This window comes from Cupressus sempervirens, chromosome 8, assembly GCF_028749045.1.
Source record: "Cupressus sempervirens isolate cs-2001-9-10 chromosome 8, ASM2874904v1, whole genome shotgun sequence".
NCBI lineage: Eukaryota > Viridiplantae > Streptophyta > Pinopsida > Cupressales > Cupressaceae > Cupressus > Cupressus sempervirens.
In genome coordinates, this window is record NC_143125.1 from 577,166,673 (window position 1) to 577,192,652 (window position 25,980).

General features: G+C 36.4%; 1 protein-coding gene across 2 annotated transcripts in view; it reads left to right on the forward strand.

Annotated features, from left to right (window-relative positions):
- The window catches only part of LOC149543738 (GPI transamidase component family protein / Gaa1-like family protein), a 134,232-nt gene that overhangs the window by 9,751 nt on the left and 98,501 nt on the right, over positions 1-25,980 (forward strand). For both annotated transcript variants that reach the window (XM_089798441.1, XM_089798442.1), the window contains exon 3: positions 23,718-23,811. In XM_089798441.1, coding sequence (XP_089654567.1) covers positions 23,718-23,811 — 94 coding nt within the window. The remainder of the gene's footprint in view (positions 1-23,717; positions 23,812-25,980) is intronic.

A 25,980-nucleotide genomic window follows, 5' to 3' on the forward strand; every position in this document is an offset into this window, starting at 1 on the left:
CAAGTATGTCAAATCTAAAAATGATTAGAAGTATTAGTGTTTTAATGGACCAAATATGGGTTGCATATTTTTATTATGTCTTTTAAGATGACTAGGGGCCTTGTGGACAATAGAAGTTAGAAAAAAAAGTCTTTTTGGGGATGTTTTGCCTTTACTAGATTGGTTGGAAAAAAGGGGATGACAAATAGTTTTGGGGACGGATAGGGGATGGTGAAATCGTCCCCGGTACTAATGGCCGTCCTCAAGTTTCCAACCAAAAAAAAAAGGCTGCTTCAGAAACATTTCCAAATTTGCCAAAAAGGGGATGACTTAGGGGACAACCAAAATCTGTCCTTGTTTCGTCCTTGGTTACGACCCTAAAACCATAGGGATGCGTCCCTGTGGAACACTGATTATCATATCTCATGCACGGCAATAAGCAATGACATGATGTGAAATGACAATGTTAACAAGTAAAGGTCAACTCTAGCATATATATATATATATGACAGGAGGATTCTTAGTGACGTATAGTCATATACAAATACATGGGCATTGAATAGAAAAGACATACCAAAGCTAACAAAGCTCCTGATCACCATCAGGTATGCCTACAAGAAAAATGGTGATAGAAAGTATGAAAACCAATGAACAATGCTAAAAAGAATATATGTTTTTTGATAAAAACTATAACTAGTAACTACTCGAAGTTGAGTTTTCGACTGGGCCTTGCCCTTGCATGTAAACAATAAAATCAGGTTGATTCAATCAACTATTTTGAATATTTATGCTATGAATATGTAAGCAATCTCGAATATAATTAATGAAAACACTAGTTTTTGGCTGTTCAATTCGCTGTTCCTGTAAATGTGTGAGCTGTTGTTTCTAAAAATTAAACTTTTTGGTTTCAACTGTAATTGTTAAAGAGTAATGAATTTTTCAAATGCATTGTTAAATTGTTATTCTGTGACTCCTTTATAAAAATTTAATTGTTAGTCTGTTAAAAACATAAAAAGGGTTTTAACTTTCCATTTAGGGTTTCATAATTGATTCATGAATTATAGTCAAAGAATATTCGACTGAAAATTTTGTATGGCTTGAACTTCGGTAAACTTCGATAATTGATGGCAGATGAATGTAGGGCTAGGCTATTGCTATGTAGTTCCAGTTATATAATAATAATAATAAATTATTTTAGTTAATAGTTATAATAATTTTAATTAATAATAATTTAGTTAAAAATATTAAATAAATAAAAAATAGTTTGTTAAAGATAAAGTTATGATGCATCATGCAATTTGAATTTTATAAATTATATTGATTTTAAAATAAAAAGTTCAAATTATAACTTATATAAATGTACATATAAAATATTGAATACTGAATTAATTCGTATTTTCAAATCTAAATTTATTTAAATATGATGAGAATTTTTTATCATGTTTATCATTAATTGTATAAATATTATAATTATCAAGCAATTATAATTTTATATTTTCGTTTTTTTCATGTTTAATTTTATTCTAATCCAAATTGTAATTCTTTGAAGTTTAAATTTAATTATACCCTCAAATGAAAATCTTACTTAAAAAATGTTCAGACGTTTCAACAAAACTTTTAAAGTAGTGATGTTTTGACTCCCTGAAATTCACTATATAACTTGTTTTAAATACTAGTTAATATAGTAAATTTGAGAAAATAATTAGTAATGCAATTATTTCATTGCAATAGTACTTAGCATATTGGCTGCAACAATTTGACAATTTAATATTTGTTATGTGAGAGGAATTGATCTGGACCGTCAAATGTAAGATAGATCAACGACTGCGACTCTATTTTGGGCCTAATTTTAAAAGTTATAACAAAAAAGTCTATTTCTTCTTGAAATTAGGACACGTCCCAAATTCACTGGAGAGTCAAAGTGATCACTGATGAAAGCTGAAGTTTGTCTTATGTCCGACCATTGATTAAAAGAAAGATCGATGACTCGAGATGAATTTCGGGTTGATTTGGGGAATGTTTTCCCTTTTGCCTAGATTCATCTTGAATCGTGACACATGTCCACTCAGTGCTTGATTAAGTGTCACTTACACTTTGCAAATTACGTGTTGACAGTGATAAGTGTTATGACTTATTGTGAGAGGAATTTATTTGGACCTCAAACCGTCAAATGTAAGATAGATCAATGGTCTCGGCTCTATTTTGGGCCTAATTTTAAAAGTTATAACATGAAGTTAATTTCTTCCCAAAATTAGGACACGTGTTGTCGTGTCCCAAATTCACTCACTGTGATTAGTGATGACCGCTGCACTCTTAGTCATTGTTAATAGTTATGTCCGACTGTTGATTAAAAGAAAGATTGACAACCTAGGATGAATTTTAGGTCGTCTTGGGGAATGTTATCACTGTTGCCTAGAGTCATCCGAAATAATGACACATGTCATCTCACTACCTATACTGGATGACACGTGTCATGATTCTTGATGACTCTAGGCAACAATGATAAGATTCCCCAAATAGACCCCAAATTCATATCGGGCCGTTGATTTATAAGTTCGATTTTTATTATTTAATTAATTTAAGAATTGTACCAATGTATTAATTGTTGTATACATTATTGGTTTTTTTGATAGGTAATGGGCTGAAGCGTAGATTAATTATTATTATTTGTTGAGATTAATTATTATTATGTGTTAACTTGAGTGGATTTGAACTCAAGACCTCTCTGGTGAGAGGCTTACAAGCTGTCATTGTGTTATAGGCTCTTGTCTTATTATGTACATCATTGTTACTATTAGTAATTTTAGTAACTTACTGCTTGGTAGTTTTAACTTAACTTTTAAGTTTCCTGTTACAACCTACATGTATATTGTACAATACTCTAAACCATTAATAATTATTAATTACTTAGGTTTAAACTTTTAAACTTTTGCTTTTAATGCTTTTAGTCTATGATGTTTCGAGAGTTTGAGAGTCAAGATTGTAGGATTTTCAAAGACTGTGATTGAACTTTGTTCTGAAGATTGAAACTTGAGGATCACAAGAGAGTACCCGTTGTCTTTGCTAGCACTGGTCCGAAGCAACTCAAATTCAAATTGGAATAATTGAATCCCGATTCTCGATTCTGGGTATTTAAATTTCTAATTTTTTTTTTTGCAGTGCAACAGTAGAAGTCTTAGGTCTATAATTTGTAAATTAGGGCTTGAAGTTTGTGTAATGCCAATAGCAGGCATGGGCAAAACAAAGTCAAAAACCTGCATTACGAGTGCAACCCAAAACAAAGACATAACAGACGCAAAATGAAGACATAATAGACCTCATGAAACTGGTAAAAACCCTAGGTTTCATTGATGGATATGATGATATTTTTGATCCTGTTATCCATGGAGATATGGGAATCATGGGAATTAAGTATTGGTGCACATACAAATAAACTGGCTACGTTGGTTAGTGGATTAGCACACTTGGTGGTACCCCAAGTATTTCCTTGCCCAGAAATTATAATGCTATGCGTTCAAAATTATGATGAAAATAGAAAGGCAATTGTAAACTAAAACACTTAGGAGGAAATTTTATCCATAATTGAGGGTGGATTTTGCACTCTGTTTGACCTAGGGTTTAAAGCAGATAACTTTAACGCGCACATTGAGTTGGATAAACTAGCACAAGATTATGACAAACTGGAAAGAGTTTTCAAGATTCCTATATTAAGGGTTTAATAAGCTCAGAGTCATCTACTGATAATACTAGTGTTAGTTTTAAATTGGATAGAGATCATAAGCCTCTTTATGAATATGATATTTTTGTGCCATGGGTTCAGAATACTAATTCATTGTTGGCATTTTGCCTGGGATTGGACAGTAACAAGGAAGTGGGCACCAATGTTCTTGAAATCATTTATAATATCCATTGTCGAGGTGATTCACTTGACAAGGTAGAAGTAAGATATAATTATGTTTGGCATATTGTTGAATCTATGCAAGAACAACTAGTAATGATTAAACAAGGTAAACGCAAGACAATTAGGCTCACAAGTGCTACTTTATTTGAGCAAAGCATCACCCAATATTTAAGACTCAGAACAACAAGCTTGATATTGAGGTCTATAAGTTTGATGTGAAAACCTAGAAGAAATCAGAGACTCCAAATCCACTATATGAGTGGACACATAAGATGAGGATGAGTGCCAATGATAACAATAATAACTTCAAGCATTTTGTAGACTTCTTTTTGGCACCAATTTACCATTAAATTACAGACACTCCAATGCTTAGATTGCATTCAACTGGGAAGTCAAATTCAATTGGCTGATTGGCTCTTCAGGGAAGATGATATTGTGTTAAGGTTTTATGGTTTTGCGGTTGAACTATGCAAATTGCCAATGCATGTGACAGAGAGGGTTTTTGCATTGGAATATGTGTGCTAGATGGAGAGTGTAGATGATCTGTTCAGTGGAGTCTACTGCAAAGATAATCCATGATTTGAAGAAGGGATTGGAGAAGGCGAAGAAAAAAGTAGAGTCTACTGGAAAGATAATCCATGATTTGAAGAAGGGATTGGAGAATGAGAAGAAAAAAGAGGAGTCTAGTGCAAAAACAATTCATAGTTTGAAGAAGAAATTGGAGGATGAGAAGGAAAAAGAGGAGTCTAGTGTAAAGACAATACATGATTTGAATAAGGAATTGGAGGATGAGAGGAAAAGAACAAGTAATTGACAAGGGAAAGCAGAGGAAATAAGGAATCGGAGGATGAGAGGAAAAGAACAAGTAATTGACAAGGGAAAGTAGAGGAAATAAGAAAAAAGAGTGAAATGGAGATGTCTGAAATGAAAAAAGACATGGAGAATAAAATTGCACAAGATATGACTACATCTACTGAAGACCATGTCAAGGATATATTAAGAAATGCGGTCAAGCATATCAAACAAGAAATTTGGGGGAAAATAATGCGGAATACTGATAGCTTGTTTGAATGGCTTGAATTAAATGACAATATTAGAGAGTTCTTTGATAATCTAATAAAAATTCTTGAGGATAAAAAAGAGATCTTCCCCAGTCCCATACAAAATATTAGGAAACAAATTTTGCATAAAGTGCATAGATCCAGGGATAGGGAATTGGCAAGCCGAGGAATAAACAACTGCATCAATGCCTTTGTAATGGCCTTAACTGTCATCCAAAATTGTGAGAAAGTAATGGAAATAGAGGAAGCTATGAAAAGTGCTTCTAAAGACTTGATGAAGATGAATTACAACATACTCTGCGCGCTAAATGCTGGATTATTGACTCAAAAAGCAAATTCATTGGAAGAGAAGATTACATGAAAAGGTTGCAGAACATCATTAACTCTAAATAAGGCAACTTGCCTAATGAAACCACTCTAGAAAGAATTGCATGCTGCATCAATTCATTTCAACATTGAATGCAACTATGGATAAATTGTTCGATTCATATAATAATATCTCTTCGAAGTATGCACTATTGATGAGGTTACAACTATTTATCTACAACCTAAATAAGATGGAGCTTCCAAATGATGCAGAATGGAGTGCCCTAAAAAACCTCCTTGGGTCATCCACTCAATCATAGTACTAAGTTCTAAGTACTTAGTAAGTGATATTAATATAAATGTTTTGTTACATGTTGATCTTTATAATTTTAATTTAATTTCAACTTTGTTTATTATTACAAGAATCAGGAATCAGGATAGCTGGAGCCCTCAGCCTAGAGCAGTTGGATTTTTTGTTCCTAGTCCAGACTTCTACTTGAAAAAATTGTACAATTGTCAATGTACACGCATCAGCATAATGTAGTACTAATTGTTGCTTTTGTACAAATTGTCCTATAGCTTTTGTTGCTCCCTTGCATCTATAAAAGGGAATTCAGGGACATTTGCAAAGGGTTTTAGTATTCTACTTCTCTAGGGCCATAGCCTCTAAATTTGTATAATTCTACTATCTAAGATTTCTACATAGAGAAAATAATGTTAAATGTATTATGTTACAATTTATTTAAGAAACTAGAATCAATGAAAATCTCAACATGTTTAAAATAGTTTTAAACATCTACAACAACACATATAAGGGTATAAATTGACTTCTACAAACATAATTAACTAGTAGATAGCCTTAGTCTATAGATATGTATAACCTAGACATTGGTAAGACCAAAGCACATAAATTAATTTGAATTGAAATTGGTAAGACCAGAGCTACTAGCCTACTGCATGATTCACAGAGAAGTTGCTATAGTTGCCACACCAGCTCATCATCACTATCATCAAAATTCTCGCCATCTACTTCATATACCATTTGATTGTTCGTTGTGCTCTCTTTAGATTCATTGTTAGTATGCATGCCAAAGTCAACTTCATCATCATTGCTTTCAATATCAGGACAAGAGCCATTGCTAGGGCTATTATTTGTGATTCTGCCACTGCCACTTGGGTTTTAAATGTTTGCCAATCCTCTTCTTTGACATTTGTTTCTCCAAATGCTCAAAGTCCCGTCATAAGGGAAATTATCTACCTCATACCTAGAAGTATAGAGCCTCAAACAATTATCCAATTTCTGTCTAATTTGTTTCTAACCTTTGACTTCAGGAAGCTCAATGTATTGGAAACTCTCTCATCCTCTACTGGACCCAATATCATTGTCAAACATAAATCGACAAGCTTGAAATATTTTGATATTGACTCTCTCAATTGATCGCTTCGACCAAGGTTTTTCCAAAGCTTTGTTACTACTCCCTCTTCATTTGGGTTCTCCATAAGATCATATTGTTCCCTCATTATGTTTGCAAAACAAAATGATTGATTTCTCAATCGAGTTTCATCTAAAATTCCATTTATAGTTATTCTATTGCTTATTGTACTTTTGAAAAAATGCTTAATCAAAGTCATCATCCTTCTTTGAAAATCATTTGGATTGCTCAAACTCCAAAGTTGAAGAAAAGCAATAGACATTGCCTCAAGCAGTTCCTTTGGAGGGAATCTGATTCTAGTTTGTGAGGAAAGATTGTAGCAAACTCACTTGACAGACTCAATGATACAGTCAATGATCTTCTTGAAGTCTTCAGTTTTAACATGTGAAAGTACCTTCTTTGGTTCGCTTACTGATTCGTCATCATGGGACTTGAGGTCGACGCAGGCATAGTACTGCATTGGTATGCCAACTCCACGTACCTTGGCACATACGTCTTTTGCAACAATATGTAAAAGGTTTTTAGTATTGTTCAAATCTATGATTCCTATCCACTTTGCAAACTTTGATTCATCTAATGGTTGTATTCGATACAGACTATCCAAGTTTAGACATGTGAATTTACGTTGTTTAGCATATTCTGCAATGTACATAGGTCTTTGTTGAACCTTTTTCATAACATTTCTCATTTCCTCTAGCATGGAGAGAAGAGTTGTTAAAGTTAAGAGTATCTTAACATTAGTTAAAGTCGAATAGAGCCGAGGAAACTTGTCTCGCATAGAGTGGAATAGTCCAAGCAATGATGGATATTTAGAAAATACTTGATGCGCTGGTCCATAACAGTAAAATGGTTGGTGGCACTCAACCCTAGGAAAGATATTTTGTTATGCGAAGGGAGAAATAACTGTGTTCAATAAGAAAACATTAGGTATAGGCTGGTGAAAATTGTAAAATAATTGTATTCTAATTATATATTACATTGGCAATCAGACTGAGAATTTGGATCAATTACATGTAAACTAATGGGCGACTGGCTTGGGCTTTGGACCCAAATTATGTAATTTTTCGGCGATGTGGTTGACCAACTATATTTGTTTTATTCGCCAAATGACAATTGCCCGAGGAGACGGAATCGCCAATTGGCGAAGATTTGCCACTAAAAAAATCGCTGGTGAAAAAATGAGTTATATTAGGAGAGGAAAGAGAAAGATGCAGTCTTTAGTTTGTTGTTTTCCACATTTGGACATATCATTATATGTAATTTTGTAAACATTTATAAACTTATGCTGCTGTTATATATTTTAAAGTTTGAAACTATGATTATGAATTATGAAATTTCAAATATTGTGTGTTTGGATATCATATGACATGTCTAATTTTTCAGTCATGGCTCTTAGTTCTCTAAATGCATTAATTTCTTTCTATTTTTCTTGTAAAACTACGTCTTTTCTTTTCTTTTGCCAAGTCATCGCTGATTCCTTTCCCAAGATTTTGCTAAGTCTGAGTTTGAGTTAGAATTTTTGGGATGCTGAGTTCAAGGTTTCCAACTATGATTATGATAGTGATAAAATTAATTGTTGAAGTTATTAATTTTGGTCTCCAATCTCAAACCCCTCATTATACGGTCCCAATAACTAGTGGGGCTATGGGAGCAAAGATTCAAATGTAGTTGAGGGGTAGTGCCCCTCATGGGGGTCCAGAAGGGATGCCACCAGTGGGCTCAAGGGGTAGTACCCCTTGTGGGGTTAACACTTCCAATGCGACAAGAGACAATATGTCATGTCCCCTTTTCAAATAATTAAAAATAATAATCTTTGCTAAGGCAAGCAGGCCCAAAAAGGTGAAGTTTTAGCAAAAGGGGATAATCTTTGGAAGCAAATGGACTAATAAATGAAAATTATTATTAAAATATGTTTTATTAACCCCTTTTAGACGTGAGTTAGGGTTATGCCCTCTTTTAAAGGGTTTGGAGGCATTTTTTGCTCATTCCAGAACTTGATTTTTGCTTGTTTCTTTGTTGTTCTTCAGAGGCTGCCAAACCTGTGGAGAAGGAGACCCAAGAACGGGAGTTTGCAAGTTTCCAGGAAGGTTAAGGACGGGAGTTTGAAGCCATTCCATGTGCATGCTCATACAGAGTTTGCCTTTGTGCTGAACAGTGCAGATTTGTGGGATTTCGGGTGTGTATTTTGTAAGAGTTTGGTGTTTCCGGTTGAGTATTTCATATCAGTTTGGGTTGCTGCTGTATTTTAGACTTTTAGATGTTAAAATAGAGCTGAATATATGTATTTGGTCGTGATTATACTTCTGTGATAGATTATTAGTGTTTTTGTGGTGTTTCCAAGCTATTCTATGTTGTTTTCGGGAGCCCGATGAGTATTGTTTTTTATCCTCCGTTTGGGAGCTGTTGTGTAAACGTTATACAGATCTGAAAATGTCATTTTGTAGGTTGTTATGCTGCTAAAATTTCTTTAAAAAATGTCCACTTTCAGATTTACTAATAATATGTGAAGCTGTGAAGTTTTTGGCACTATTTTCGGCATACCCGATTTGGGGTTCATTGAGAAATTGGTGGATCTTTGAAAGATTGGTTGGTTGATCTTAAAGATCTGATTAGAGGCTTGAAATATCATATAAAATCAGAAAAGGGACATTTTAGTGGTATCAGAGCTATGATCTTGCCAGCCTGAGGGTTTGTAGAAGTGTGCATGTCAGTTTTGACAACTACCCAAATCTTGCATGACATAATTTATGGTTGCATGTTGCTTCTAATCAGCTGCATGTCAAAATTTATGGTTGCATGCTACTTCTAATCATTTGCATGTTAGTTCTTGGTGAATTTGGTGGTTGCATGCTGCTTCTAATCAGCTACATGTCAAAATCTATGATTGCATACTACTTCTAATCATTTGTATGTTAATTCTTGGTGAATTTGGTGGTTGCATGTTGCTTCTAATCAGCTGCATGTCAAAATCTATGGTTGCATGCTACTTCTAATCAATTACATGTTAGTTCTTGGTGTTTGAAGAAGTTATAACCTATTGGGGTTACACTCTACTTTATCCAGAATGGACAGGTATAATACAGAGTCTCAGAGGACACGATCTTGGACAATTGATATCCAGAGTCAGAACAGTAGAAAGGATGGTTATTTAGACATTCGAGATAAATTTAGGAAAATAAGCCATGACATGTCTGAACAGTTGGTTGAGCACCACCGTATAATGAATGACATGTTGTCCGACCCAGCTAAGGTGGATAAGTTGACTAGATTTCTATTTGGCAGATTTTCTCACAGGGCAGATGACACAATTACCAAGAATTTGCATGAGGAGTTTGAGAAACTAGCTTATAGCCAGGATGAGGTCTCAGATTCTACTCCACCACAAGAGGCAGTGAGAAAGGATATTACGCAGATTGATAGTAATGGTCAACTTGATACTCAAATTGAGACAATTGTATACAGGTCGTCAAAGGGTGATGTCACAGGTATTCATGATGGTATAGTTACAACAGGTAGTGACTACAACTTAGTGGGTTCAGATGATGATTATGAGGATGTTGTTGTGCATGATGGTGAGATACTTGGTAGAGATGAGCAGACATTGAGCATTCATGACTTTGCTGAGAAAAAGTACCAGGCACAGTTAGATGCTTCGTCACATGAGGTTGAGGCTAGTAGTACTTCACATGATTTGTCTAGCCAGCTGAAAGTGAACAAAGATAGTATTGTGACTTCATTATCTCATCATGACAGGTATGTGGAGTTAGTTGGTATTGGTTATATTACTTAGGTGAGGAGTTTGCTTGAGTTACCAACTGATTCTAGTTTACGGATATGGACTCGAGATTATTACATTGGCGTTTGGGATTCAGTTGACTGGAGATCTTTAACACTTTTTGGTAGCAGTGTTTGTTTGAGTGCTATCATGGATTTGATTAGCAGATTGCACGGTGTTGTCTTTTCTTGTGCTAGCAGCTTGTCCGACGTTGGTATTAGTTTTTATACATCGGTGTTGGGCTTTGTTCATATATCCAGTCGACCATACTTGCTGGAATGTGTTGATCTTTCATATTTGGCAGTGTGTACAGATGAGTCCTAGGACCATATTGGCATTGATGACATCCAGGAGGATGCAACGGACAGTTTTGAAGACTTAGTTTCCTTGGTGGTTTCTTTGGTACAGAGGAGTTGGATAATAGTGCTACAGTTTTTGATACTCCGTATGTTGATATGAGCTTTGGAGTTGATTTGCATGATATGGATGGTAATACTCTAGAGACTAGTAACCTTGAGGATACTCCTTTAGATAGTGCGTCAGAGGAGGTTTGTAGGATACAGTCTAGCCAGTGCCATCATGTGTCTAGTCAGTTGAGAGTTAGTGAGCGAGACATTGCTATTGCTTGCCAACATTTTGATGCTGCTCGTCAATTATTAGCAGTTTATGGATGGGGTTCTCCTACTAGTGATGAGCAGGGAGGTTGTTATCTTTCCTTGACAGAGTTCCACTCTTTATGGGAGGCTATCCAGATTCTGAGACAGGATTATATGCAGTTGGTAGCCGACAGAGATTATCTTATGGAGTGGGGAAGTACAGCATACGATGCATTGTTGGCCAAGGAGGATGAGGCGAGTGAGCTTACTCAGCAGCTTGAGGTGACTTCTGAGATTCTTGAGAGTACACAGTTGGCTTTCAAGGAGTCACAATTTCATTTGGCTAAGGTGACCATGGAGCTAGAGCAACTACAGTCTTTACCAGATTCTGTACAGTCACAAGCTGTGGTGTCTAGTGATCTGAGGATGTCCATGGTCGAGATTGTCAAAGACAGTGGAGATGGGGATGCATCCATCCTTGATACTAACATTGGCATATCGGGTTCGTCCCCACTAGAGTCAGGATCAGTTGAGTTGGGTGCTGCAGCAGATTGTTGTGGTATGCCTAACATGGTGGTGACCTCTAGTACTAATGGCATGAAGACTAGAGATGTTGTATCAAAGACCATGTGTGATGTTGGTGAACTGACAGTTGGCATGGTTCCTGCTAGTAATACTACTCCCTTGGCGATGTCTTCAGAGGTAGTAGTCAGTTCCAACTTGATTAGTGATCGATTGCAGTTAGTTACATCTGGATTGCAGCCTAAGCCATTGACTGAGATTGGCGCATTCTATCGACATTACATTGTGAGGTATGCTCATCAATTTACCTTTGATGACCATGTTGGCGAGATGATGATACAGAGATGTACTTTGGTTCCTAGTGCTTATCATCAGATATGGGATAGTTTGACGTCTCGGGATGAGAGTTGTGATGGGCATGACATGGTGATGGGTTTTGCAGTTGATAGCTTGATAATACATGACTTAGAGCAGGAGTTTTGGAGTGATGCTTCAGCGAGTGTTGTTATTGATTCTACTCCTTTGGCTATGAAATCTCCTCACTTAGCTCATGATCAGTCACAGTGGGTTGTATCACTTGTTCATGGCAAATTTGGTTTGGGTTCCATTTCTTGCTGTTTATCTTGTGATGGCTTTTCACCATCAGGGGTGCATGGGAGTTATGGTTATGAGACAGTGGCCGATGATTTGCAGAGTTGTGTTGAGTGCAGGAGTTGTACAGTGTGTGGATTCTCCATACTTGGTACAGTTTCATTCGGGAGCATTAACCATTGTTGCAGAGTTGGATTGTACATTCCGTATAGGCCAGTGGGATGCGTTGATGGTATTTACTGTGTTGGTAGTTTGATTTGTCCACTTTACTTGGGTTTTGATGTTCTAAGAGTTTGTGTCTCGTGGGTTTCTGACTGTGGAAGTTGTGATTTTGGAGTTTGGTTGAGCTGTAATTGTCAGTTTGATTATGGATTCCTCTTGGTCATATTGCAGAGGATATTGCAAGAGCCTGTGTTAATTGGCAGTAGTATAATTCATGACTACATTTGGGACCCAGGTGGATTGATTGGTTTATTGTTCAGCCATTGCTTGAGGACAAGCAATATTTGGGAGGGGAGGACTTGTCATGTCCCCTTTTCAAATAATTAAAAATAATAATCTTTGCTAAGGCAGGCAGGCCCAAAAAGGTGAAGTTTTAGCAAAAGGGGATAATCTTTGGAAGCGAATGGACTAATAAATGAAAATTATTATTAAAATATGTTTTATTAACCCCTCTTGGACGTGAGTTAGGGTTATGCCCTCTTTTAAGGGGTTTGGAGGCATTTTTGGCTCATTCCAGAACTTGATTTTTGCTCATTTCTTTGTTGTTCTTCAGAGGCTGCCAAACCTGTGGAGAAGGAGACCCAAGAACGGGAGTTTGCAGGTTTCTAGAAAGGCTAAGGACGGGAGTTTGAAGCCATTCCATGTGCATGCTCATACAGAGTTTGCCTTTGTGCTGAACAGTGCAGATTTGTGAGATTTTGGGTGTGTTTTTTTGTAAGAGTTTGGTGTTTCCGGTTGAGTATTTCATATCAGTTTGGGTTGCTGCTGTATTTCAGACTTTTAGATGTTAAAATAGAGCTGAATATATGTATTTGGTCGTGATTATACTTCTGTGATAGATTATTAGTGTTTTTGTGGTGTTTCCGGGCTGTTCTATGTTGTTTTCGGGAGCCCGATGAGCATTTTTTTTATCCTCCGTTTGGGAGCTGTTGTGTAAATGTTATACAGATCTGAAAATGTCATTTTGTAGGCTGTTATGCTGCTGAAATTTCTTTAAAAAATGTCCACTTTTAGATTTACTAATAATATGTGAAGCTGTGAAGTTTTTGGCACTATTTCCGGCACACCCGATTGAGGTTTATTGAGAAATTGGTGGATCTTTGAAAGATTGGTTGTTTGATCTTAAAGATCTGATTAGAAGCTTGAAATATCATATAAAATCAGAAAAGGGACATTTCACAATACCCCTTGTGGGGGTTTAGGGGCAATTCCTAATGGGGCCAAGGGGGCATCTTATAGTGTTTGGGGGTGCTGCCCTTGGCACATTCCTTGTTGAAATACAAGGTAAGGTTGAGGTGCAAAATTCCTACCACCAAGCCCAGATTAAGGCCTTTGAATCCACACAAAACATCATGTTGCACACCATTTTCACAATTTTATCACTTAAGGGGAAAATTAGGTATTTGACCTATTTTGTGATGAATATTTGCTCTTTCAAGTGCTAGGGGTTTTTGTGCATTATTTTCTTCAAAAAACAATGTTGAAAGAAATGGATGGGTTGTTGTCACTATTGAGTACTTGAATATAGTATCTTAAGTAGTTTACAGGTCCTTTTTAGGCCAAAGGATTAGATTTTGATATAGATTTGTTGGTGACATTGTCTACATTCCCTTGGTAATTGATATAAAGAAAAAAACTCCTTTGAAAAACCCATTTTTGGGTTACCTCACCACAAGCTCTAATACCTTTGGTGGACAACACACCCATGGATCTTCACTTGATTGCAAGAGCTCCTATATTCATTCTAATGCTCATTACAATGCCCAAGGTAATCTCTGCCTAAGGTAATCTACTCAATCATTGTCACGTGTTGCTAAAGTGGGGGAAACTGACTGAATTTTAAAGACCTACCCAAACTTCGCTTAGAGCTAGAATTCATAGTGGTAGTAGATTAGTCCCGCTCCTACACATTTTGGCACAGACAAATATTGGGGAAAAGTATATGATAACCCTAGGCTACCATTACTTTTTAGAATATGAGCAAGAGTTTGAAACACAATTATAAGCTTGTTTTTTTTCCTTAAAAGTTCTTATGGATCTTGAAAAGAAAAAATTTGCAAAACATATTCGTTATGTTGTTGTGTGGAGTCTAATCAGACTTAGAGGTTAATTTTTCCCTACTTCATTCGACGTGGTTTCCCCCCATATTTTTCTATGGGGGTTTGGGGGTAGCGCCCTCAAGATAGAATCAAGGGGTAGAGCTCAAATGACTTTATTATTGTCAAAGGCGTCGGGAGCTATTTTTCTATTGGACGACTTATTCTCGCCCTAATTTTGTAAGCAGCAAAAACCTTGTATAAAATGGCTTACGGTTAGGGATTTCATGATATGGTGATTTAGTAGCTTCATGCAGTGGTATTGAGCAATAAGGGATTGCAGATTGTAATTGTTGTGAGGTTTTCACACCATCGCCCCAAAATTTTTGGGGACCCCTTTTTTTAGGCAAGCCTTGGCAATTTTTGCGGGTGTTGGGAATTTTTCGGTTGCCTTGACAAAATTTGGAGTTGTTTAGTGGTTTTTGAATTGGCGATTTTACACCTTAGAAGCCTTTGGGCCAGGAGGGGATATGGTTTGTTTTCATGTAGTGCGGAGTTTGATTTTCTGGAACATGTAATTTTGTTTTTAGGCCTAACAGGTTTCAACAACAACATTTTTTTGATGGCTAAAACGATATCAGGGAGGATAAAATTGCAAATTTTGGACTTAGACGGATTTTGAAAATTTGATTAAATTGAACAAGCTTGAACATTTTGAAATTGTATTGCAAAATTGAAATTGGATTAAATTGCAAAATCTCATTAATTTGGTTGATATATTTGCTTAGAGGATTTTAGAAATGTAAAGGAAATTGGTAATTTGGAATTGAAATTTGATTTTTGGCTTGCTAGATTCGATTTTAATGATATTTTAATTGCCAACATGTGGTTAAATGAAAATTTTCACATCTCCTAGGCTTACTTTATTTCTATTTTGCAATTCTGGGTCAAATGGGCAATTAAATGAGTCAATTTCGCTATGGGGCTTACTTATTTTCATGTTTTATTTAAAATTGGGCCATTTTGGGGGGTTTAAGATTTTGTTTCCCTCCAAGTCGGTCGGCCCACTTTAGAGATCATTAGGAGGATATAATAAGGGGCTTCCCCACTCTTATTTCCTCATTCCATTTCCACTCCTCTTGCTTGATGTTGAGCGATTTCTTCTAGCTGGGCGAATTTCTCCTTTGGCAGCGATTTTGACTTGAGGATTTCATTTTTTGGACAGCGAATATCTTCCTAGAGGCTGGGTGATTTCTGCCCTAAAGCAAATTTGTGAGTGAAGACCTGATTTTAGGCAAGATTGAGCTGTTTTGGAGGTCTGATTTTCGTCCTAGGGCAGCGAGTTTTTCGTTAAGCTGGGGCGTTTTTGTTTGGTGGAGAGACAAGGTGCTTTGAGGTCTGATTTTTGCAAGTGTGGGTGAATTTAGAAGGCCAAAATTCTGATTTGGAGCAGACTTTTCTGCCCTAGGGCAGCGATTTTTCTTTTAGTTGGGTGATTTTGGCAAGGACGTTGAAATTTGGTGAAAGGAGCAGATTTTTGCAAGTAATCCATTTGCTAGGGCATCACATTTTGGAGGACTGAAATTTTTGAGATCAGTTCTGAATTTGAAGAGGTCCGATTGTTGGTAGAAGATAGATTTAAGGTAAGATTTTCATTCATCTTTAGAGGTGAAGATTGGTTTTAAAAGCCGATTTTGTTCCTTGTTCTTGCTTGTTTCTTTTCTCTTATCTTCTTCTTGCACTATTCATCCACCATTTCATCATCTCCATTAATAGGCTGAAGTTGGGAGATATAAGTGTAGATTTCATGATAAGACAATTAGAGAGGCAAAAATAAGCTAAACCACCCTAGGATTAAAGTTGGGAGATATAAGTGTAGTCCATTCTAAGGTAATGAAGAGGCAGAAATAAGTGGTAGTCGCACCCCTAGGCTGTAGAGTCAATTATAAGTGTAGAGATAGGACATTTGGAGAGGCAGAAATAAGCTAGATTCCATCGATAGAAAGAAGTTGAGAGATTTATAAGCGTAGTCCATATCATTTAGAACGAAGAGGTAGAAATAATTGTTTAGGATGGTGATGTTAGTACAAGCAAGAATCCAAAGGGAATGAATGCCAAAAAAGACAAAGAAGACATGATGCCTTAGACCACCGTCTTCTCGAAAGTGAGGTGATTAAGTGACACAAATATCAACACGGTGAACATGGTATAGTCGAAGGATAGATTGAAGGAAGGACAATCCCCTATGGTAAAGAAGGTCTACAAGAGCGGAATTGTACACGCGGAGGCTTTCCCTCCTACCTTGCCTTGTTCGAAATTGGTAATGGAGTGTGCATCTTGGTTTGATATTGTGACCAAGTTCATCGTTTTTGATGAAGGGAAGAGAGTGTTGGCTAACATCAGTAGACAAGTGATTGAACAAGTATTCAATATTCCCAAGCATAAAGGCATGACAGCGGTAATGATGGATCAAACATCCAAGTTCTTTTAGGATAATCAGGATGCCTACTTTATTCATCTAAAGTAGAATTGGTTACACGAAGACAAGAAGGGAGTTACCAAGTCGTCAAGGCTCACCAGGTCAGATTTCAAATCAAGAGTATGATGACCTTATTGTGCTTCTCAGCTGAATCATGGGCGTGGCTCAAGGTATGCAATTTGAGAGCTGGATGTACTATTTTATTGACGAAATTGAAAATGGAAAGAGAAAATTTGATTGGGCTAGAATTATAAGTGAAAATTTAAAGTTGCAACTAAAGACAATACAAATTCAAAAGCAATTCTACATGGGATCCTATCTTTTCTATTTGATTGTGAGACTATATGAACATCTTGGACTTAAGGCCTTAGGAGTGATTGGCAATGGGCTGGGGCAATGTTTGGTGCATGAGTGTTATCCACAGCTTCATTTGCACAACACTAAAGATTATAAGATGTTTTATGACGCCTTTGCCATGAAGACGGTAAGGATATTACAAGGGACACCTACTAGGAGGCTCTCATTGGAAGCGGAAGCAAAAGTTAAGAAGTATGGGAGTTGGTTCATCCAATTTCTGCAATTCACATATATTAGAGTGGCAGGAAGTACAGTTTGTCCCAAGAGACTTCCAAGGTACCCACCCGACAAAATAGTTTTGATGGAGTTGACCAGGCAACTTGAACATTATGACAAGATGATGAAACTTAAAGGTGAGATAGGGATTACATTCTAATTTGGAATAGGCAATGATACTTGCCCCAATCCTATCGCCTTTGCAGTTGCGGAGGAGTTAGAACGGTATCATCTAGAATGGTATAGGGCAAGACAGGGATTCGATCCTAATGGTCTTATCAAGGCATCTCATGAGAACACATTCAAAGATATTCCTACTATAGAAGATTTTTGGGCTAATGCATAGGATGACTTTCATGTGAGGAAGCTAGCTTTCTCAAGATTGTCAGTGAGCATGACGAGGGCAATCAGATGGAGAGGCCTTGATATTCTCGATCAACTGGAAGATGATGAAAATGTGCTAAGGTAAGATTATGATACAGTGGATGAAACAAAATTGGGTTCAGTGGATAGGGATGATTATCAAGATCCTTCCTTAGAGGCAGTTACAATGATAGTTGGTCGACACACCGAGTCATGGTACAATGAGAAGTTAAGGCAATTACAAAGTCGGAAGGTACGCCTTATGAGAAGATGAAACCAGAGGAAGAAGGTCTAGCGGAGTCAGTCAGACAGAAAGGTGGGGCTAGGAGACAGCAACAAAGAGCAAGAAGAGAAATTTGGAGGTTGAGAAAAGTAAAGAACAATATGAGCCTCCAGCAAAGAGATAGAATGCAGCACCGTCAAGGGAGAGCATAATTGAGGCTAGGAGGCAAGAGGTTAATACAAGTGGACAAAGGGTCGCGGTAGAGGTGAGCTCTGATTCGGAATCAAGTGATTACAGTGATAGTACTGAATACTCTCCTCTCTCGGAGAACCAACATGGAGATGATATGATAGTCACTAGTGAAGAAGAGGATAGGCCAATTGATATTGAAGAAGTAGGCCAAGTGCCTGAGGCTGGTGCTAATGCTTTGCTAGTCAAATTGAATCCAGATTTTGGGGAGATGCACTGCACCACTATGGTTAAGGCAAATGCTTATGCCAAGAGGTGAGGTGGTGACTGTCCAAACAGTTGAAGATATTCAAGGGTTAGTGGAAAAGGAAGATAGTGAGAAACAAAAACAAATTGTAGAAATAGTGGCAAAGGTAATCAGGAGCGATGATGAGGGTCACCGAAAAGTTCAGATTGCTATACCAAAGGTTAGCAAGGCAGTGGATGAGATTGTAGCCCAGGAGTATGAGATAGTAGAGCATGACTTGGGAAGAATCACGGATGACATGGAGTGTGAGGAGATCCAGGAAAGCATGGTTTCAATTAGAGAAAGGTTGAGGAAGGCAAACGAGAGGATTGTAAAGTTGGAGGCCGAAAACAAGTATTGGAGAGATTGCCAGCCTATCCAACACTTGCATCAGGCAATCCTTCTGCAAGACAACGAGAGCAACATAGAAGAGATATCGATTTAGTTGCATGAAATAAAATATTAGATCAGTGAGATAATTCACGATGGGCGAAATTTCTTGCCTTCCTTTATCTCGACAGTCAGGTCATGAGTGGCTATTAGAGACAAATTTAGAACATTTGAAGAGGAATGGAAGGATTTCCTTCCAGTCAAGGCTTTAGCCATTCCCAGGCTACAAAAAGTTATTGGGGCTACCGGAAAGATATTTGGAGAGATCAAAGTTTGTGGATGAAGGAGGAATGAGTACAGTGGAGTCTTGGTATGTTGCCTTGACCATCAGATTGAGGATACTTGAAGAGATATAGAATGAGATTGTACAACACAACCTAGGCATCGACACTTCCATTTCAACCATGATGAGCGATGTTGGGGTTGCACTTGATTTTGAAGATATCAAAGAGGAGAATGTCAATGAGACAGAGTTTGGATCGAGATTGGATGAGTTGGGGAAGGTTATCATCAGGAAGAAGCATTTGTGCACCCTTGCCTCCCTCAATGCCTTTATTGGATATGCGAAAGAATATGAGAAGGATCATGAGAAGACATTGCAAGCAACGAGCAACATGATGAATTCTGCTGAGCTCAAGATGAAGCACATGCGTTGCCCTCCCATGAAGGAAGTCAACGACAGGCTAGCCAAGGTCATTGCCTTGGCTAAGAAGAAAGAAAAGGGTATAATTATATTGAATGATCATTTGAAGTAAGCCCAAGTGGCAAATTCTCCTTTCTTCTTGGGTAGGAATAGTGTTTGATTCTGATTGGCCACCATTTTGGTGCCTTCTCATTGGTTGCCACTTTTCCTTTTTTTCATTGGTTTGTTGATGAGGTGGCGTCTTCTCATTGACCGATGGGGTGGCAACCCTAGTTAGGGTTTTTGGGATTTGATCTGGATCCTTGATTTTGCCTCTTAATCTCTACCATTGGTTGTATTTTTGGCCCCTATATAAGGCCATTTGCCCTCGTTTGTAAAGGGTTGAAGAAAATTGTTGCTTACATAGTACCAAAATTGCTTCTCTTATCATTGTGGTGGTACCCAATATGGTCCTAGTATGTAAATTTTTTAATTTATGGTTTTGAACCTCTCTGAACCAAGGTTCAAAGTAGTTCGAAGTGGTTCAAATGGTCCATCTTGCAAGATCGGTACAAGCGAAGTTCAAATCCATGGTCCAAATGCAAATTTTGAGGTATAAGTTCACCAATTCAGGTTCTAAAGTACAATTTGCTGAGTTTATGTTTGGTGGTTCGATAATATGATCTTGGAACCAATCATTCTAATAAATTCCACTTTCAGAGATACCATACTTGAATTGTTCAAATTTCAAGGTTCCCAAATTGAAATTTTAACAAGGAATCTGCAAAGGAGGTGTGTGATATTCCTGATGGAATACACTTACAAGTATCTGGGAGATTTCTCGAACTTAGTAGGCATGTAGAGATACTTTGCAAACCGTCATGAGTCATCAATGCATAAGGCATAAAACTAAAGTCTCAAAGCAGTAACAAAAGAAATATCAAAATAATCATGACATAGGTCTATTTGAAAAGGCAAAGGAATGATAATCTTCCAATTGGCACTCTACATGATCACCCCGATTTGGCATGCAAGCTTCATATATAAGAATGTGGACATTGAGTCAGGAAACACAATGAAAAGGCATCGGGCATCTGAAGGATGCAAAATCGAACACACACCAAATGTTTTCGTTTGCCATAACTCGTGCATATCAGACACAAAGTATGTTTGATAAAAGGCCCGCATACATAGGTAGAAGAGTGATGTGATGAGCACGGGTATTCCATTTCACATGTCTCATTCCTTATCAGAATACTCACCTCTCATTGATTGCAAATCAAATGTTCAGCAAGGTTCTTAAACTCTAATGATCAATGGCTGGGAATTTCACTTCAGCAAATTGGATTTTCTGACAGTCATATAAACCCTCAAACAGTGACTTGTAACTTTTGACTTAGACATTATTTTCAAAATCACTTCAGTGAGAATGTGGAAAACTAGGATTTTGACAACATATCCAAAATTCAGCAAGATCCAATGATGGGATAATTAGTTATGCCTCCCGTACCAAGACCTATTTTTGTTGTCAGAGTTATTTTAAATCCGCCTAGCATCAAGAATATTTTTATATTGGAATAATGTAGTAATGTGCCACTTGTCCAAGTCCCATTTAATATGTCAAATTATTCTTATAAAACGTTTACATCAATGTTTTATAAGGTTATCAAAATATAAATGAGAGAACATAAGAAGAGCAAAGGGGGTAGTCAAATAAGAGTTATGTGATTCCAAGAATCAGTTATGCAAACTGAAAATACACATCAATTGGCTATTTATGAAGGCATTTTCAAACCACTGGGAGTTCCACTTCTTCTCGAGACTGCAGACTGTGTGCTATAGCAAGAGGGAAAGAGTTGTTCCAGATTATTTCATTCCTTGTGAGGGAGGGAAGCAGAGCTTGTTTCTGAACTGTGTTAGAGAAAAGGATAAATTTTGATTTGTTTTATGTAATGCAAGGGAAAAGTTTCAGTTTTCTTTAGATAGTGACTTTGACTGTAAATGTGTAAGAGGATCTTTGTTGTCTTTTACACTTTAGAGAAGGGAGACTGGAGGATAATTGCATCAAAACTTTGATTATGAGGCAGTTTCTTTCCATTGATCACGATCTTTGTATTGTTTTTAGCTTTCTCTAAAATAAATTTTCATGTCACTGTTTTCTGATTATATCATCATTTCAAGATATCTTTAAAAGCTCCGATTTTTCATTTTCTCAAGAGTATGGAAGATACATTCTTTGTTTTTGCTTTGTAATGCAGCATCTTGGCAAATGAACTTTGTGTTATTTGCTATTCAATTTCTTTCAATTAGTTAATCTTTTGCATCTGTTCGTGTTTATGAGTGGATGTTTGTAAACCTTTTGTGCTTTCTGGTTAAAAGCATCCATATTTAAATTCATTGTAAATCATGTACGGGGAGCTGTACCCGATAAAATTCAGAGGAAGGTTATCAATCCAATGATAACCTATCCAACTGTTAGTGCTGATTCAATCTTCCTATCTGGGCATTTAGAGTTAATTTATATTTATTTCTTCGGAGGATAATCTGTTCACTAACACATTGTTGTGTCTTGCATGGTGATTAAGAACATTTGGTGTTATTGCCTGGTTTCTACTTCCAATGGTTGTAGAAAATCGTTGCTTAGATAATACCAAAATTGCTTCTCTTATTATTGGTGTCTTGCATGGTGATTAAGAACACTTGGTGTTATTGCATGGTTTCTACTTCCAATGGTTAAAGTTAAATTCCATTGAAGTTGTTAAAATAGATTTTATTTCAAAAAAGTTGTTAAGCAAGAGTAAGAATAGATGGATAGTTGTATGGTAATATTAGTGGATGTTTCATAGGGATCTATAAACTAGGCCACTAGCATCCTAGCGGCTTGTTAGGAAGCATTGCGTGGTAATCTAGTCTTTTTCCCCTTGAATCATTGCATCTATGGAGGTGGTGCCGCTGGCAAGCTTTCATCAGATTTGATCCCTGTCCATTTGCTAATCTTTCCATTCGTAGGAGTAGAAGTAAAGCAACAAGTAGTGTAGTAGTTGGAGTTTTGAAGAGCAAAGTTAGAAGATTTGAACATTGGTGATGTGCAAATCCTCCATCATTGGCATCAACATTATTTCATCACCATCACAACAAAAGTTCGACATCCTTGAAAGAACAACGTAAGTCTGCCTACGTGATTAATTAGAAAATCACATTAATATAACTGAGTTAGTATCCACAAGTGTAAGGAACCTTGGAGTTTTCTCATGATCTTCATGAGTATTTACTTTTGAAGAGAGGGTTGAGTGTTTGGTATTCTATATCAAGTATTCGATTGCTATATGTTATGTAGTGGTATAAAATTGACATCAACAGTAATCAGGTTGAAATCATTGGATAATAATAATATTGGACTTGCTGTTGGTAGATGTAGCCTAGGGATTGGGTGAACCATGTTAAATCTTTGTGTCTTGTGTTTTCTTCTGTGTGGTTTATTATTTCTTGATATTGGTTATATTTGCATGTAATTGTTATTTCTGTCCCTTTAATCCTAACATGTTATACCGGGGTCATATTGAACTTGAAAAGTAAAAAAAATCCTTAACAAAAAATATTTGTTTTACTACAGTCAATAACTGGTCCAGCTTTGGCCAGGGTTTTCAGGAAAAAACTAGCTTCATAGGATATAGCAATACAACCAATTTATCTATCATTTATAGTGTTTAAAGTTTAGACAAGGGGAAACAAATTCTAGAGCAAAAAATTGGTAAAGAAATGCCCTGTTTTCTCATCCATGATTGAACCTTAAAAACCACCCATCATATATTTATGCATATTTGCAATTTTCCACTCAAAGCCACCAACATATGACATTAAAGGTGAAACTTTTCAAATCGAATTCTTATTCTGAGGTGGGTTATATCAGAGTTTAATGATCGAGTGGGTGAATATTTGCGTCAGGATATTTAGGATCTGGTTAAATTTGCTCCACATGGTAACTGTGTTTTCTCAATTCCATGAACTGCAGTAATAGATGTCTAACAACAGTGCTCTAAATGTTATCCTGAACGATGTTTCAGACATTTCTGGAAGTGATGTGATGTAGTGTGTATATCTATCATGTTGTTTCAACTTCCAATTGTTTTTTCCTTAAAGTTTTTGTCTTAACTAATTAGTATTCTTCAGGTTCTTCAAATGCCCGATATTCAACTCAGGGGGCAAAGGAGGCAAATGATTTGGCCAAAGAGATTTTAGCCTTGAAGCTTTCACAAAATCCTGTGTATGTATTCCTTTACTCATTAATAATATTGAACTTGATTGTTCTTTTGAATATCCACTGAATTTGATCCACACAACTTTCATGCATATAGTTTATAGGGAACATAAAACATTTTGTCTCAAACATTCTTTCCTTATAAATATTCAATGCTATATATTCAGTTTCACATCAAAAAGGAAAGCTTGCAACTGGTCTTGTACCGTAAGTTTCTCGTGCAATTTCTAAAGAAAAGAATGCTGAATGATACTTTCTTGAATATTTCATGACAGTATACAACATTTTTGCCAAACAGTATGGTCTTTGAAATGAAGAAATGTTTGAGATTTAAGTTGTCTTTAGTTTCCAACAGGGGTTACAAAAACTCTTTCTGAATACTCTTTATAATTACCAGGCATCTTGTTCATGAGATTCCTGTTTTTAAACTGAAAACAAGCCATTAGATTACATATTTGTATTTTTTCATTTACTGAGTTTGGAAAAGGCAACTGAATATTTTGGTGATTAATAATTATGGCTATATGACATACCATGGTATCTTGATCGGAGTGGGGGCTTGAATGATATGTTGCTTAAGAGGGATAGTGAACAATCATTTAGTGAACAATGATTTATTCTGAGAATACTATTTCTTTCTAGGTTCTTCCTGTGTGCTTGGGTTCTCTGTGGAGGATCCACAATGAACCCAGGCACCAAGGAATAGAGGGTGGTACCTAAGAAAAAATACCAAAATAAGGCCATGCATATGAAATAATGCTTTACTTTTAGATTCTCGTCAAACCTCTGTTAGAATAGACCAAGCAAATCTCTGTATCAAGACTTTGAATATTTAGAAGAAAACTATGAAGTACCCAAGACTGTGCATGATGCATCTGATGTAGAAAGTATGAATAATAAATGTCATTTCTAATTATAATTTTCATTGTGTACTGAGATTTTGAGACTTGAGTATTTCCATTACTATGAATAATAAATGTCAATTCTAATTATAATTTTCATTGCGTACTGAGATTTTGAGACTTGAGTATTTCCATTATTGGAAATTACAAATATGATATATGAGGTATTATATTTATAATTATTATATGATTAATGAATTGCCCCGACTGGCTCTCAGTTTGATTTTAGAACCAACTCTGGTCACTGAGTATCCAATATGAGTCTCTATCCACCACTGTTAGCCTACGAGACTCCAATATTAGGCCAACTCTCATGACTTTGCTAGTCAGACATGAGACATGATAGTTTATGCTCCCAAGAGACTACGTCTAGTTGTCATGCTGATATCTTTCAAATTATCGCGAAGAAGGTGCAAGTTTATTGTCGATATATCGACTATTTATCATGATAAGTAAGGAACTTATCACACAACAGAGGCTTGCGTGACAGTTAAAACAAGACGGCCCAACAAAGGGCCAAAATGATTTTTTGGTATGCTAGTTGAGGTTTGGAGAGGTCAAAAAGATTTTGGAGGAGATAAGTGATCTTTTGTAGTGTTTGATATTTTTACTTGACACTCGTATTTTCTTATAGTTTTACAAAGACAATTTTCTATTTTATAGTTTGCTTCAAAGGTCAGATTATTAGACTATGGCTAGTAACCACCAACATTCCACGTGAGGATGTGATTTTGTTACATATTTGCATTTATGTATCTCTAGATGAGCTTGTTTGGTTTGTTTACTCATTTACTAAATAGATGCATCTCCTAATTGAATTTTGTAAACAAATGCATTTCTAATTAAATTTAAGCCATTTTAAAGTTCCTAAGAAGTTCCCCCAAGAACTTTTTGACTTATCTCTGATATTTATCGATTTAATTTTTTGGCCTCAGCGATAAGTTGCCGATAACGATATTTTGAACTATGTATGTATGTACATAAATGCGTACCCAAACTAGAACCTGTCCCTAAGAAAAAAATTGCCATAACTGTGTACCCAAATCACACACTTGTACCCAAACTGGAACCCAAATTAGGAACTTAACCATTAGGGGAAGAAAGTTTGTTGCAAAAAATGCTGTGTCATTGTAGGGAAATATTGTAGAATGCAGAATTTCATCCAACAAAATTTATATCCTCTTTTTTACATTAATAAAAATTATTTACCATTTATACAAATGATAAAGTTCATTTCGATTCCTTTTCCAAGAACTTTATTGTTATGAAAAAG